The 15,067-nt window shown below is 34.9% G+C and overlaps 1 protein-coding gene and 1 pseudogene across 1 annotated transcript; one reads left to right on the forward strand and one right to left on the reverse strand.

The window, feature by feature from the left end:
* The first annotated feature begins 1,084 nt into the window (after positions 1-1,084).
* Positions 1,085-6,090, forward strand: LOC114368182 (annotated as a pseudogene).
* Positions 6,091-8,696: 2,606 nt separating this feature from the next.
* On the reverse strand, positions 8,697-10,698 carry LOC114368183 (putative disease resistance RPP13-like protein 1). The gene is made up of 2 exons (XM_028325520.1): positions 10,264-10,698; positions 8,697-9,125 (listed from the first exon to the last, which is right to left on the reverse strand). The coding sequence occupies exons 1-2, from the start codon at positions 10,696-10,698 to the stop codon at positions 8,697-8,699; spliced, it is 864 nt and encodes a 287-aa protein (XP_028181321.1).
* Positions 10,699-15,067: the final 4,369 nt, after the last annotated feature.

Here is a 15,067-nt window from a genome sequence, read left to right on the forward strand (position 1 = left end):
TTACGAATCTGTATAAATCATACGAATTATAAATTCATATGTTTATTAACAAGAGTAATTTTGGAAAATTTTAAAAAAATATTAAATGTAGAATCCGTATTCTCTTTCAATCTTAGACCATAAAATCATACAGTCTAATTACTTAGATATTGCAAAGAACAAACATCCTAAGATTTTAAGAATATACACTACTAGAAAATAGTCTTTTTACATCGATTCTTTGACCCATTCTACATCGGTTATGACGCGTCATCGTAGTAGACAATGTTGAAAGTCTCGTGTCCTTCAACAATGGTTATCTGACCGATGTAGAATGGTGATTAGGCAAAACCGATGTAGAAAGGAAGACATTCTACATCGGTTATTAGAGACGAACCGTCGTAGAATGTCGATTTTTCTTAATCATTCTATATTGGTTGTGCCTATAACCGATGTAGAATGTCTTTCCTTCTACATCGCGTGCTGTCAAACCCGTAGTAGTATCCTATACCATTCTACATCGGTTGTTCTTATAACCGATGTAGAATGACGATTCTTCTACATCATGTCTTTGTGCACCGTAGTAATATACTATACAATTTTACATCAGTTGTTCTTATAACAGATGTAGAATGACAGTTCTTCTACATCAGGTCTTTGTGCACCGTAGTAGTATACTATACCATTCTACATCGGTTTTTGCTAATAACCAATGTAGAATAGGTACTTTCTACATCGTTTCTTGAGAAAACCGTTGTAGATGTCATAATATTCTACATCGGTTTTCGCTTATAACCGATGTTGAATGAAATAATTTCTACATTGTTTTTGTGATTAACCGATGTAGAATTATAATTTTTTTTTGTGCTTTCTGTTCAATAATGACAATAACTATATGTGTAAATAAAATTATACTTAATGTCTCATATAATTATACTTATTAGGATATATAATGTATGTTGTAAATCAATGCAGAATCAATAGATTCTGTTTGTACAACTTATTAGGAGAACCTTATGTACATAACTATTAGCTGTCATTTTTGTCCTATCATATCTAGAATTTGCATTTATAGGGAGATCAATTCCCCCCTTTGCTGTGACCTATGCGGTCACAGGTAAGTGCAAAGTGATGAGATAGTGAATAAAACCAAAGGAAAAATAGAGTAAGTTCTTCTAAAAGTAAACTAGTGCCAAATCAATATGTGCATCCCAAATCCAAACTAATATAGGATTACTGCTTATAGACAAATTTGTCATCCCATACTCGAAACACAATACAAGAAAAAAGAATAGCAAAACAAAACAAAAATAAAAGTTTAACATGAAGAAAAGGTGTTAAAGAAAAATTTTACCTTAGTTTGTCATATACAAAATCCATTTTAGTTCCAATGACATTCATAAGGGCCTTTGGATCAATCAATATCTTAACACCGTTATCCTCAAGCAACTCATCAAACTTCCCTTTTTCATATGTCAAAGCAACAAGAATCTAAGATCAAAAAGTCATAACTCATAATGCAATCACACATCCATCTCGAGCTCACCGCAATTGAAAGGAATAATCAGTACAAAAAAATAGTAAATTCCCAACAGGATTAAACTCTAATCAATATTACTCATATTTGGGACATGAGATTTTTATATGAGAATAGATTAGAACCAAAGGTCAATTTTGAGGTGTGCCTATTTACACCCTTTTCTAACAAAGCTAAATCCCACTCCCTACTGAACCTCCTATTTAAGCTATACCCGTCTTTCCATACTCTCTAACTAGTAACTAACTGCTAATATTTGGGAATCTCTAGGCTATATATCAAGAAACAATGTAATAAATGAGGACATTAGTTTCAGAATGACATACATACCTCAAAATAGGCTACTAACTAAAGCTTTGCTTGCGGTGACGCTGCAGATGAATGGATGAGTGTAACTTCAGTCCAGCAACTACTTGTCTACTTCTACCCTCAACAGACTATGCAACGTTTGACAGTACAACCTAAACACAATAAAAATAATTTACAACCACACTAGGAGTACAATTTTGTAACAAATAAAAATGAAACACAAAGCCACATTATGAGATGAGTTAACAATACAAAGCCAGAATTTTAAGTTCAGATCCAAATTTCCTCACAGCTCAATTTAGCAACACAAGCAACGTTGGCAGTGCCTATCAACTCAAATTCAGTAGGTGTGGTGTGAAATTAATAATGGGTCCTCTCATCATTCTAACCCCCAAACCACCCCCAATTCCCAAACATTGTCACCTCTTTCATCAACTTTGGATTTTTAAATCCATCTGAACTGTGAATAACTAAATTTCATTTACTATCTGTACTTGTTTGTTCTGTTAGGTATGGGAAAAAAATTAAATGGTTGGTCTAATAAATTTTTTTAGTTAAAAAAATAACTATTTGTAGTGGAGTTATGAGTTCTGAACTTAATTCATGGGTTTTGTTATATTAATTTCATGATTGGCCTGCTTTTAATTTTTTTACTGCCAAAGACAGGTTCAATGGTTGTCAACAAAAACCAGAATTTCTTTTGGGGGTCTAGGTCTTAGGATTTTAGAAGAGACACTTAGTAGTGTTGGCTCACTTGAATTAGTCGTGGACTTGAAGTAAAAAAAGTGTGGTTGGTTAATTTTGTGTCTTTTTTCTTCACTCTGCTCACATATACAGGTCTTTTGTGTTTTCTCTATATTCCTAACTGAAAAACTTACTGCAAAATTGCTAGACTTTTTGTTTTCTTCAAATTAGACTCTGTAGGTTGACTAGTGAGTTGATGGGGTTCTTCAACATCACAAATAATGGTTTAACTAGAGGGCATTCTGAGAAATTGCATACTTAATAAATATAAATGAATTTGATGCTTAGTTTTAGAGATCTGGTCTACCAAGTATGAAACAATTATCATGCATTTGAACAGTGTTTCCCCCCTATGCACTGAAACTGATTTTATTATCCCTATGCAATTTTATTTTGGTGGAGATTTTGAAGTATCTCTCAGCATACATTACAATTGATGGATGAAGCACTTAACTTGAAGTGAACACATTTCCATGCAATGTAATTATATTCAAATTACCTATACCTACAATTATTATTAAGTCTAATTCTATATTTGACATTTGAGCTCCATTAGTCACATTGAAAACTTCCAATTATTCTGGACTTAGCTTATTTAAATGTTGAACTTCTTTCAAGAATTAGTCTGGTTTTGCATTTGAAATTGAGTTTTTCTTTGCACCCATGTTTACTTACAATATCATATATACATTATTCTTCTTGGTCGTGGGCATTAGGCATTTTATAGTGATGGAAGTGGGCACAATTACATAATGAAATTGTAACTTAACTAGAACATGGTGACTAATTATTTGCTTAATTGTGTTTTATGTGTTTGTTTTCTTCTGTAGGGGGTCTCTTGTGATCTGTTTGATGGATTTTGGTATGTAACTGCCTTGAACATTGGACCAGTCCATGACAATTCTCTAACTTGTGCTCAAGATTTGGAATTTAGACCACATTTATTTGACCTGAAGCACCTAAAATCTCTATCCTTCTTCAATTGCTCTCAATCACAAGACATGTTTCCAGCTACCATCCCCACTGAAAACTGGCAGAAACTGGCAGGCAACTTAGAATCACTGGAGTTTAGATCACTTGAGGTCTCATTGGAGACATCCCCTCAAGTTTTGGTGTCCTCAAGAACATCCAATCACTAGTAATATTAGAAAATAGTGTAACAGGTGAATTACCATCAAGCATTGGCAATCTCATGAAGTTGAAGAAGCTTGTTCTTGCTGGAAACTATCTTACTGGTAGAATTCCAGATGCTTTTTATGGGCTAAATGAGTTATTAATCTTTCATTTATTATTCTTTGAGTTAAGTAGCAGTTCATTATCTGGCTCTTTGCCTTTGACACTTGGGAGCTTAACTTCAGTGTTGAAGCTTGATGTGAGCAACAACCACCTTGAAGGGAATCTTCTAAATCAATTTGCTCATCTTAACAATCTGACCCTTACGGACCTTAGGAATAATAGGTTCACTGGAGGGTTGACCTTGTCTTTGCAAGAAATGTCCTCCTTAGAGGAATTGGTTTTGTCCAACAATCCATTGGGTGGAGATGTCATATACCTAAGGTGGGAAAACTTCAACAATTTGGCCATTTTGGAGCTGTCTAACATGGGATTAATAGGGGAAATTCCTGAGTCTTTATCAGAATTAAAGAGGTTGACATTTGTGGGACTTAGTGACAACAACCTCACAGGCACTCATGTATTGGGTTGACATTGTATACCAATAGTAATGTACAAAATAGTTAATTTAGCAGATGACTGAATTTGTAATCTATTATCAGACTTTGAAGTTCAATGTTCCTTCAACTAAGAGGATTGAAGTGCAGGGATTTGCAGAACTTCAATACGAAATGCTAAGGTACATGAGAGCCATCATGGATAGTGGCCATTTTCATTCATGTCACTAATTTGGTCACAACATTAAAAAAACATAGCATGAAAATCTTCATGATTCTGTTACCACTTATCAGCGATTAATGCTAATGGACTAAGGTTTGGCATGAAATTCTCTTCAAAGGTGCTAATGATGCATACACTAATTAGTCAAACTACTAAAAGTATAACATTATTGGTTATACATGTTTGATGACAAAATAAAAGTTATGAACCCTAAGAAAACAATGTTGAATGTTTAACCTCTTATCAGAAGGGCAGCTAGTTTCCTTTACCTTGTCAAGTGTGAAGGTTGATGCTCCTAGGTCAGATATTGGCCTGCAAAAAAAAAAATTTGCTTAATCATTACATGACATAGAACATATAAATTTCAACAAGTAGCTAAAACTGCAGCTGCAAGCATACATATTACCAAAATTAAATTTTCAAAGACCATCAAATAACCTTAAGCCACCAGCATGTGTTTGCAATTTAATGTAACAATTGGAACTCAAGCCATGTGCTCTCTACAACCCAAAACACAACTTAATCTCCCAATTCCAAAATCTTAGGTAAGATTGGCCCCAACTAAATAAATACAGACTTTGGGCAAGACTAGATACCCACACTACTACAGACACAACATGGTTACATGAGTTTCAATTAAAATTGATATTTCAGGATTATTAGGTTGTGTCACAGTAGTGGAAACTATGAATGCAAATCTAAATGCAAATCTACTGAGAAGGTTGTGCTTCAATTTGGAAAACATAATGGGTTACAAGATTTATTGCTCCTTTTATAGTTGGTCCTTTTGTTTGTCCCAAGCTTCCTGACTCTATTGAAAAAGCTCTACTTATGGTGTTTGGTAAAAAAAATAAAATAAAATGCTTCACATGCCAAATTGCAATACAAGCAAATTAGGGATACAAGGCAAAACTGACTCTGCTAAGACAAACGAAGAAGCAATAGAACATTGGAATGGGTGATTGAAAAGTTTGGGATTGAGAGAAACCAAATTTGAAGGATAATGATAAAGATGTTGGGGCTTACCGTTAGAATAGAATCCGCCTTCATCTGCGAAAAGGAGGGGAGGGTGAAGAATTGGCACTGGATTTGGGGTTCCGAGTGCTATTGGAGAGGCATCTCTTCTCGTGGTTCCAGCTTCTTCAACAACTCATTGATGAGCTGCACGCGTCTTCCCTGCAACCACCATTAGCAAACATCAACGTTAAAAACAATTTATCGAACCCGCGACCTTGCTTCACGAACCACCCCATATCTTAGAAACTTAACCTAAAAGAGCCTTAAAATAAGCTTAATCTAACAAACTTATTAACTCAATAACTTGGTGTCTTTGAAGTGAGATCAATGTCGTTCTTCATGAACTGGTAGTTCGAGTCGAGAAGTTGGAGCCGAGAACTTTGAACCTCGTCCAGTTCAATCTACAGGGCTTTAATGTTAATAGGGTTCAACGGAAGGTGTTCAATGTCAATAGGCTTCAATGCTTAGAAAGTGAAACGGCAAATAGGGTTCATAACAATGAAACGAGAATGCTGAAGGGTTCAATCGAAGGTCACAGGGTTGTCTACAGTGTTCAAAGAAACAACAATGCTGAAGGGTCACAGGGCTGTCTACAGGGGTCAAACAAATGAGAATGCTGAAGGGCACAAATATGTCTACGCGGTTTAATTTTGATATTTTTTTTGTTTACAACTACAACGGTTTTCTCTCTAAACCGGCGTAAATGTTATAGCACATAACATTCTAAGGTGGTTTTTAGTAACCGCCTTAGATTGTACGTCGTAAAATGTATTTTATTTCTCAATAATTACAAAAATGCCACCGTTCAAATTTCTACAGCGGTCCCTTTACAACCGATGTTGATTCGGTGTCGTAAAAAGCATTTTTTATAGTAGTGATACAATGGATAATATGCTGGCTCATTTACCTTTAAGAAAACGAGCAAACCTCCCATGTGAGTGTTAAATCTACCATGCACAATGTTTCGTGGCCTATTTCTGTACCAAAACTTTGTTATATGTTCCTGCTACAAATGTAGAAAAAAATTTAGAGTAATTTGAAGTTAATTGATTATCACTTTCTTAAGATGTACATACACATAACAAATAGATGGGTTGAACACCAAAATAGAATTCAAGGAATTTAAAGTCACTGTAAAATATGTTGGGATCCCTCCTTAATTGGAGAGGCTCTAGAAAATTCTAAAGCTTTCTAAAAAAGTGTATAATTTTTTAGAACGTCTTGGAGAACTCTAGAATAGTGTAGAACTCTTTAGAAGCTTGTGGAAGAATGTGGAAACCTCTGGAATATTCTGGAGATGTGTGGAACCTTATGAAAGGATATGGAAGGGAGTAGAAGAGTGTAGAGACTCTTAGAATGTGTGGAGCATTCTAGAGAATTAATCTCCACCCTAGGATACAAGTAATCTCCACCATTCATTGTGTAGGTAGAGTATTATAAATAAGGGTAGAAGCCTTCATTCCTAACCATCCAAGACAAGAGTGAATCCACTTCTTAAAGTGAGAAAGCTAGAAAGTTAGAGAGCCTCTTTGAGACAGAAGATAAATAGCTTGGGAAGTCTCTATCCTCAAACTTGAGTGAACCACCATAGAGTGAGTCAATTTTGTAAACACATCCTTGTAACCCTACTATCATCTTGTATAGTGGAAGAATCTCCATATTGGAGAATTATAATCGTGTGCTCCCATTACTACCTTTAATTACTAAGTGCCTATCTTAACTTCACGAAGTAGGAAAGTCCGAGTTTTACCAACTAAATATACTATTGTAAGAACAGAGAAGTAATACGTCACAATATAGCTAAGTCTAATGGTGTCACATTATTTATATCAGTACATAAATGGTATAACATGAAAACTAGAAACCTGGCAGTCATTCACAAACAACTAGTGTTTTTTCATGAATTTCCTCCAGAAAGATAATGTTTTGGTCTTTTGAATATTCTGGAATGTGGAAACATTTGAAAGCACAGGTACACTATGTTATGAACATAAAGTTAGGTTTGTGGAACAATAGCTTAAGAACATTAAGCAAGAAAAAGTTGAGAAAAGACATGGAAGGAAACCTAACCCACATCGTAGGAACTTGTGCAAAGAGCAAGACTAAGTTCATAATGGTCTTTTGGTCTAATATGGAGTCCATTTGACTCCAAAATTAAAGAAAATGACAACCAACAGAAAAGATGCTTTGCAAGAAAACCTGAAGATGAAAGATATTGAGAGAAAAAAAATCATAAAATAATGTAAGAAGTGGGAACTAAAAAGAAATAAGGAAGACTGTGCACTAGTAATTAAACAATTTACCCATCAAGCTAAAGGAAGATGAAGTCATAATAACTTCCAATGACTGAGTACTTTTATGGAATGGATAGACTTTTCCAACACGCAAGGTTTTCTAGAGAGTGATGGGATCTTTTTTGGCAATAAGTTTGGAGCGATTGTAGAGATGGATCTTTGTTGCCAAACATATTAGATTTAAGATTAAAAGCAATTGACAATAAGAGAAGTTGTTCAACACATATATAAACCTGCACCCCAAGAATTAAGGTTGACGATGTGGAACTTCCTAACATAACCTCTCTCAAAAAAGGACTCAACTTAGACAATCTTCTATCTGGAGGTTATCAAGAGATGGAAGGAGGAAATGCATGCGTTCGGGCAATGATATCAAATTCTCCAATTCTTCAGTATGAAAGCTCTCTACCCAGGGTGCAGATAATCCTTCACTGGGAAATGATTCAAACTTTGGACATCCACTAATTTTTTGATCCTTGAGATGATTATGAGCAGGCCCTGTGAAATTGTTTGTAGATTACGACACATGAGATCAAACAAACAAAGTTTAGGAAACAAATCCAGCCAAAAGGTTGTTAGAGAGTCACAGCCATTGCTGATCTCCAAATTTATAAGGAAATCATAGCAGTGGCTGATGGAAATGTTTATATTCGGGCAAGAATCAATGAACAAGAGTTCAAGAGAAGTATTGGATAAGATGTACCCAATCCTTTCAAGTGTTGATGCTTCCATGCTATGTCCGCTAATGGTGAGCATCTCCAAAGCTGTCAGATGATAATCAAATTGCAGTTTTCCACAGTAACGAATATCTAATTCAGAAAATTCAAGAGACCAAGCCTCGAGATGTTTGCAGTGACGAATAGCTAATTTCTTTAAACGAAGGAGTTGCTTTGGAAGCTTCCCTTTAAGCTTGGGACATTGCACTATAATGACATATCAAATAACCAACTTGGAAATTGTTTATCGCCATAGTTCCTGATTGACAACTTCTTCAAGTGTTTGGAAGGATGTAAATTCTCAAACACATCCCTTTCTTTTGTTAAATCATCAGAATTTTGGTTCCATTCTAACTCTAGCTCCGCAAGGTGTATTTTATTTTTCAAATCTGCTGCTAATGCATCCCAGGGATTCTGAATATTCTGAAGCTCCCCAATTGACAACCTTCCATGAAGATTGAGTTCTCCTAGTTGTTGAATACCAAACTCAGTAGTTGTGCCAACATAAAACGAACTCAATACTTGAAGATTCTTAAGTTTTCCCAAATGCATTGGCATCTTTTTCACTTTAGTGTCTCCAAATTCAAGGCGTTGCAAATTTAAGGGCAGCTCCTCCAAATTCTTACAAAAGCTTAGCTTCAATATTTGCAAGTTATAGAGTGAGCATGTTGAATCAAGTAGTTTTTTTATGGCAGTACTTGATAGGTCTAATGAAAAGAGATGTTTAAGATTGCCTAGAGTCCGGCACCTCTGTAAGGTCAGAACATGACAAAGAGGGGACACATAAGAACTTCAACTTGGAGAATAACTCAAGTACACCTTGCAATACCAATGATCATAAAGATAATTCATTCTACCAAACCCATCAATATATTGAACGTGATTGATTGCCAATGAAAAATAACATGTTTTTGGTATGACATTTGCTTTATCAACTGCCAACCTGAAAGAGATGTCTCCACAAACATATTTTGCCAGGTCCTTTAGAAGGTCATGGATGACAGACCATGTTTCGTATGTGCTTGATTGTCGAAAGAAGCATCTTGATAAAGCAAATGCTTTGGACTCTTACCCTGCTGAGGGCATCGTAGTAAATTTTTCACCATCTCCATCAAAATTAAACACTACTTGTCAAACTCATAATCTTTGAGGAATAAGGCACAGTAGGCAAAACATCTCTCAAGATGAGATGGAAGATGATGATAGTTCAGTAATAAAACAGGGATAATTTCACTATCTTCCTTTTGGTAAGTCCCATATCTCACTTGTTAACACACTTTTCCAATTCCAAAACAGATGATTTCATATATAAAAGACTTCTAATTGTTTTGCAAGCTAGCGGCAATCCTTTGCACTTTTTGACTATCTTTATACCAATCTCCTCAGCTCAACATTTAAGTGAGGATTATCATCTAGGAATGCATGTTTAGCAAGAACTTTCCAGCAATGATCACATCCTAACTTAAGCGATGTATTATTTATTTGATCTCATGGTTGAAGCAACTTTCTTACTAGGTGTTGTGACAAGAATTGTACTTCCCTGAACCCCATAATTAATTAAGAGGAGTATGTACTACTTTCCATTTCTTTCTATCCCATAATTAAGAGGAGTATGTACTACTTCCCATTTCTTTCTATCTTCATTCCAAAGGTCATCCAAGATGAGAAGAATTTTTTTTCCTGTCAATATTTCTTTCAATCTTTCATGGACCATTTCTAGATTTCCACTCTTATCTTTTGATTTAGTGATTGCCTCAAGAATTGTTCTTGTTACGTTGAAAGCATCAAAATCATCAGAAACACAAACCCAAACTTTGATATCAAATTTACCCTCTATCCTTGGGTCGTTGTATGCATGTTGGGCAAGTGTGGTCTTACACTCTCCACCCATGCCCACAATAGAAAGTATTGATAGCTGGTTACGAGTGTCAGTGTCAGATGCCAACCAATTAGAGACAATTTCTTTGTCATCATCTCTGCCATAAATGTCAGTTTCAACCACCAAAGACGTTGATGGTAATTTTTGTGACCCTTTACTACCTGATCCTGATCCAACACACTCTTTCAAACCTAGATGGCCCTTTTGGCTTTCAAGAAATTCTAGGTCATCAAGGACTTGCTTCATCATTTTCAATTTCCATGTTAAAATTGCATTCCTGGTTAGAGTTGGTCTGAGATTCGCCTTCCACTTTACATTTGGAGAGTTCATGCTCTATTTCATCCAAGATATCCTCTGCTTCAAACACAACATCTCTGACAGCAACAAGTCATGCTTTCACACGGGGATTATTAATCTGCTTTTGTTCCGCATCATCAACCACAACATCAATGGACAACATCATCTAATGGTGAAATGAGTAGTGATAAACTATTTTATGAATGATGGCTTTAATTTAGGTTGATGGACATCTTTTTTTTTTTTTTCATGGCCCTCAAACATTCAAAACTGTATTCACGAACTAATGAATGAACGAGGCTTTGATTATGCTGATCGAGGGTAGCTCTTGGGATATTTACCAAGTTGTTTTGTGTGTCACCTCTTTATTTATTAGTCAAGTACGTACCTTCAAATTCATTAAATTGAGGTACAATTTTCTACTCATTTCCAAAGATAGATACAGTACAGTATAGAAATTTTATTACCTTTTTTTTTGGAGAAAATTTATCCTCTGCTGTTGGATAGAAAGCGGGAATAGAGAACCTTCAAGAAACTTACTTACTGTTGGAGATTTCAAAATTGAATATTTTATACAAGAGTAACTAAAAAAAGCAAGCAATTAAATTGACAATTTCTCAACATGAAGCTCTTTTTAGAAGAAAAATTTAGGAATCAAATCACCTTTAACTATATTAAACCTTAGAAATATAACTATCAAACACACCAATTATTTCTTTAGCAACAATTAAACCATACTTATCAAGAACACAATAATTTTTTCATAAAGAATGAGGAACAAAACTCAGCAGTGAAACATCTTGTCCACTAAATAACTCAGATGTCTGCAACCGCAGAGCAAATCTAAGTTTAGAAAATAATTGTTTAATAACCGAATAAAATCCCTTAGAGAAGTTTCATGATTATTGATTTTAGAAGAAATCAAATTTAAAATTTTAGATATGTACTTGCATGATAGCCTCCGGAATAGATAATTTAGTAAATTCTAGATAAAATCTATGTTCATCATCTTGTTAGAAATTTAGCTGTACATTCTTTATAACACACAAAAATGACAGATATTCATTCATGTGTTTGCACACATAAAACCAAAGTCTAAAACAAACTACAATAACCATCTTCCAAGCTATCAAGTAGAACCTCTGCATCATTGAAGGACTTTCAAAGTCTCTTCAGCTAGGAAGTTGGTCATCCCTAAATCAGATTTGTATCTTTTCCATGGCCAAAGCCATTTGAATTTCATGACCTTCACCATTTTCCTGGTGTCCTGATTGTAAGCAAACATGAACAATGAATAAAACAGCATATTAATTCAACTACAAGCTGGAGCATAACGACATTAGAAATTGTTGCATGCATGTAAAAAGGAATAGACAAAAAAGTGCTGGTAATTTTGTGAAAGAATGTGGTTGCAGAAGCAGTTAACAGTAAATCATATTGTGTTATTCTATTAAGGCTTGAGATATAACATCTATTGGACTTCAGAGATAATTACTCAAATTCATCTCATCTCTGTAAGTTAAGGCATCCTCGTCTGACAAACAATAATCAAATTAGGTGTCTCTTATGCTACTTTTGTTTTCTAACAAGAGAATAAAAAAGTGTGAAACATATTCACCAGAATTATGACTCGTAAATCACCCAAAGCAATTTGGGATTATCTGAAAGAGGAATACGCTGGAGATGATAGAATACGAAGCATGCAAGTGCTGAATTTAAGGAAGGAATTTGAGCTTCAAAGGATGCAAGAGTCAGAGATAATCAAAGAATACTCAAATAAATTGTTGAGTATTGCCAACAAGATAAAGTTGTTGGGAAGTGATTTTGCTGATTCGAGAATTGTAGAGAAAATTTTGGTAACGGTGCCGGAGAGGTATGAAACATCTATAGCTTCATTGGAGAACACAAAGGATCTGTCGAAAATCACATTGGCAGAAGTGCTACATGCCCTGCAAGCTCAAGAGCAGCGAAGGTTGATGAGACAAGATCGTGTTGTCGAAGGTGCTTTGCCCGCCAAACATCATGAAGTTGATGAAAGCAAAAAGATTTTTTTCAAGAAGAATCAGCCAGCAAGCAGCGAAAATAATGCAAACAACCAAAACAAAGGTAAGGATGAAAAGAAAAATCATCCACCTTGTCAGCATTGTGGAAAATTGGGTCACCCACCATACAAATGTTGGAAACGGCCAGACGCAAAGTGCAGCAAGTGCAATCAGCTTGGACACGAAGCTATAATTTGTAAAAGCAAATTTCAGCAGCAAGAAGCCAATGCCCAAGTTATTGAGCAGGAGGAAGAAAATTATATTTTTGTTGCAACATGTTATTCGATGAGGAGTAGTTCTAAATGTTGGTTGATTGATAGTGGTTGTACGAACCACATGACATATGATAAGACTCTATACAAGGATTTGAAGCCAACTAATGTCTCAAAGGTCAGAATTGGGAATGGTGGCTATATTCCAGTAAAAGGAAAAGGAACTGTTGCAATTTCAACGTGTTCAGGTATCAAATTAATATCAGATGTTCTTTATGTACCTAACATTGACCAAAACTTGCTAAGTGTAGGTCAGTTGATTAAAAAGGGATTTAAAGTGTCCTTTGAACATCAACATTGCTTTATCTATGACATTGTTGGCCAGGAAGTTCTAAGGGTTAAAATGAAAGGTAAAAGCTTTTCATTTGATCTAGCAGAGGAGGAGCATACAACCTATTTCACTCAAGTCACACCCACGGAACTCTGGCACAAGAGACTTGGTCATTGCCATCTTGAAAGAATGCTAAACATGAAAAAAAGGAAATATGCAAAAGAAAATTTGAAGAAGTTTCAAATGGAGGAATGCAAGTCTGTTAGCACACCAATGAATCAAAAGGAGAAGTTCAGCAAGGAAGAAGGTGTTGATAACATTGATGAAGGATATTATATGAGCTTGATTGGATTTCTAATGTATCTTACTACAACAAGGCCAAACATTCTATTTGCTCAAAAGAACAAAACTGGAATTTTTGTTGACAATCAAGTAGCCAATGCTATTGCAAACAAACCCGTGTGTCATGGGAAGACTAAACATTTCAACATCAAGTTCTATTATTTGATAAAGATGCAACAAAGTGAAGAAGTGAGCTTAATTTACTGCAAGTCTAAAGGTCAATTAGCTGGCATGTTTACAAAGTCACTACCTATCAACAAACTTGAACTCAAAGAATTGGATTTTGCAGTTCCAAAAGCAAGGAGGAGTGTTGAAGATATACTTTTGTAACTGCATAATATTTTATTTTTCAGTTTTTAAAATAGGATTTAGTAAATAAGTTGGTTTCCTATGTTTTAGGAGTAAGTCAGTTTTAATGGATTAACCTCGTCAATAAGTGGTTCCTATCTTTAAGGAGAAAGTTAGTTTTAATATTCTGTTTTGCTAATATCTTGTTATCTAATTACTTTATCTTTTGCTATTTATTGTATCGCTGCTGAGAAAAATTTGAATTAGAATAGAATAATTCTATTTCCTCCACATACGTATTGTCTCTCTTTTCTCCTCTGTTTTTTATAATTTCCTCCACAAAACCAACAGTTAGCTCTGTATTTGAAAATTTCCAAGGTAAAGTATTGGATTTGAAATAAGCAACTCTATGTTATATAGTAGGTACCTGATCGAAAACTAGTAAGACAAAAATCAGAATGGGCAAATTCAGACTTTTAGTTCGTGTGCATGCTATTATCATCATCATTCTGGTTGTGTAGCAGTAATCTTCGCCTTTTGTCTTCTCACAACATTATTTGAGCAAGAAGTTATTGCTTCAATTGTGGTCAGAATTTTCTATCTTGTAGCACAAGAGATGGAGCAGGCAGTGCATGTCGTTGGGTAATCAATTTGAATTATCCAAATTATCAATATGACACCACTCTAGCTTGGGTGCAGATTGATAATCCACCTCTGGTGAATGAAGCCAATTTGGAAAACTCCACAACGTGAGAAAATGATGAAGCCCTTTTTTGGCCAAACTCATTTTAAGATTCCTACTGTTGATAAAAAAGAGAGTATTAAGTTTCGGTAAGAGACACAGTGGAAAGATCCTTAAACAAGGCAACAAAACCGCAAGCTAGTTTCATTAAACAATGAACTTTCCCTGCTAAGTGCTCTTTTTTTTAAGAAAAAGCAAATATAATATTATTATGCATATAAACAGACCCAACAAAAGTTGTGTGAGGTACGGACAGATAATACAAAGACAGTTCAAATATGAAGCCTAGATACGAGATACAATACGGATACGATACGACACAAATACGGAGATATGATAAATTTTTAAAATTAGAGATACGATACATCTTGGATACGTTAATAAAATATATAAAAAGTTATATATAGTTTCAGATTTTTTTTCTAGAACAGATAGATTTTTCATT

Source organism: Glycine soja, chromosome 9 (assembly GCF_004193775.1).
Source record: "Glycine soja cultivar W05 chromosome 9, ASM419377v2, whole genome shotgun sequence".
Taxonomy (NCBI): Eukaryota; Viridiplantae; Streptophyta; class Magnoliopsida; order Fabales; family Fabaceae; genus Glycine; species Glycine soja.

What these genes read in the sequence shown, in the direction of transcription:
- LOC114368183 (XM_028325520.1), bottom strand. Translation starts at nt 10,698, where the DNA reads ATGAACTCTCCAAATGTAAAGTGGAAGGCGAATCTCAGACCAACTCTA. An exon ending in ATGATTTTGATGCTTTCAAC is followed by an intron (nt 9,126 to 10,263) that starts GTAACAAGAACA and finishes CAAATATTGAAG; the next exon opens with CTAAGCTTTTGTAAGAATTT.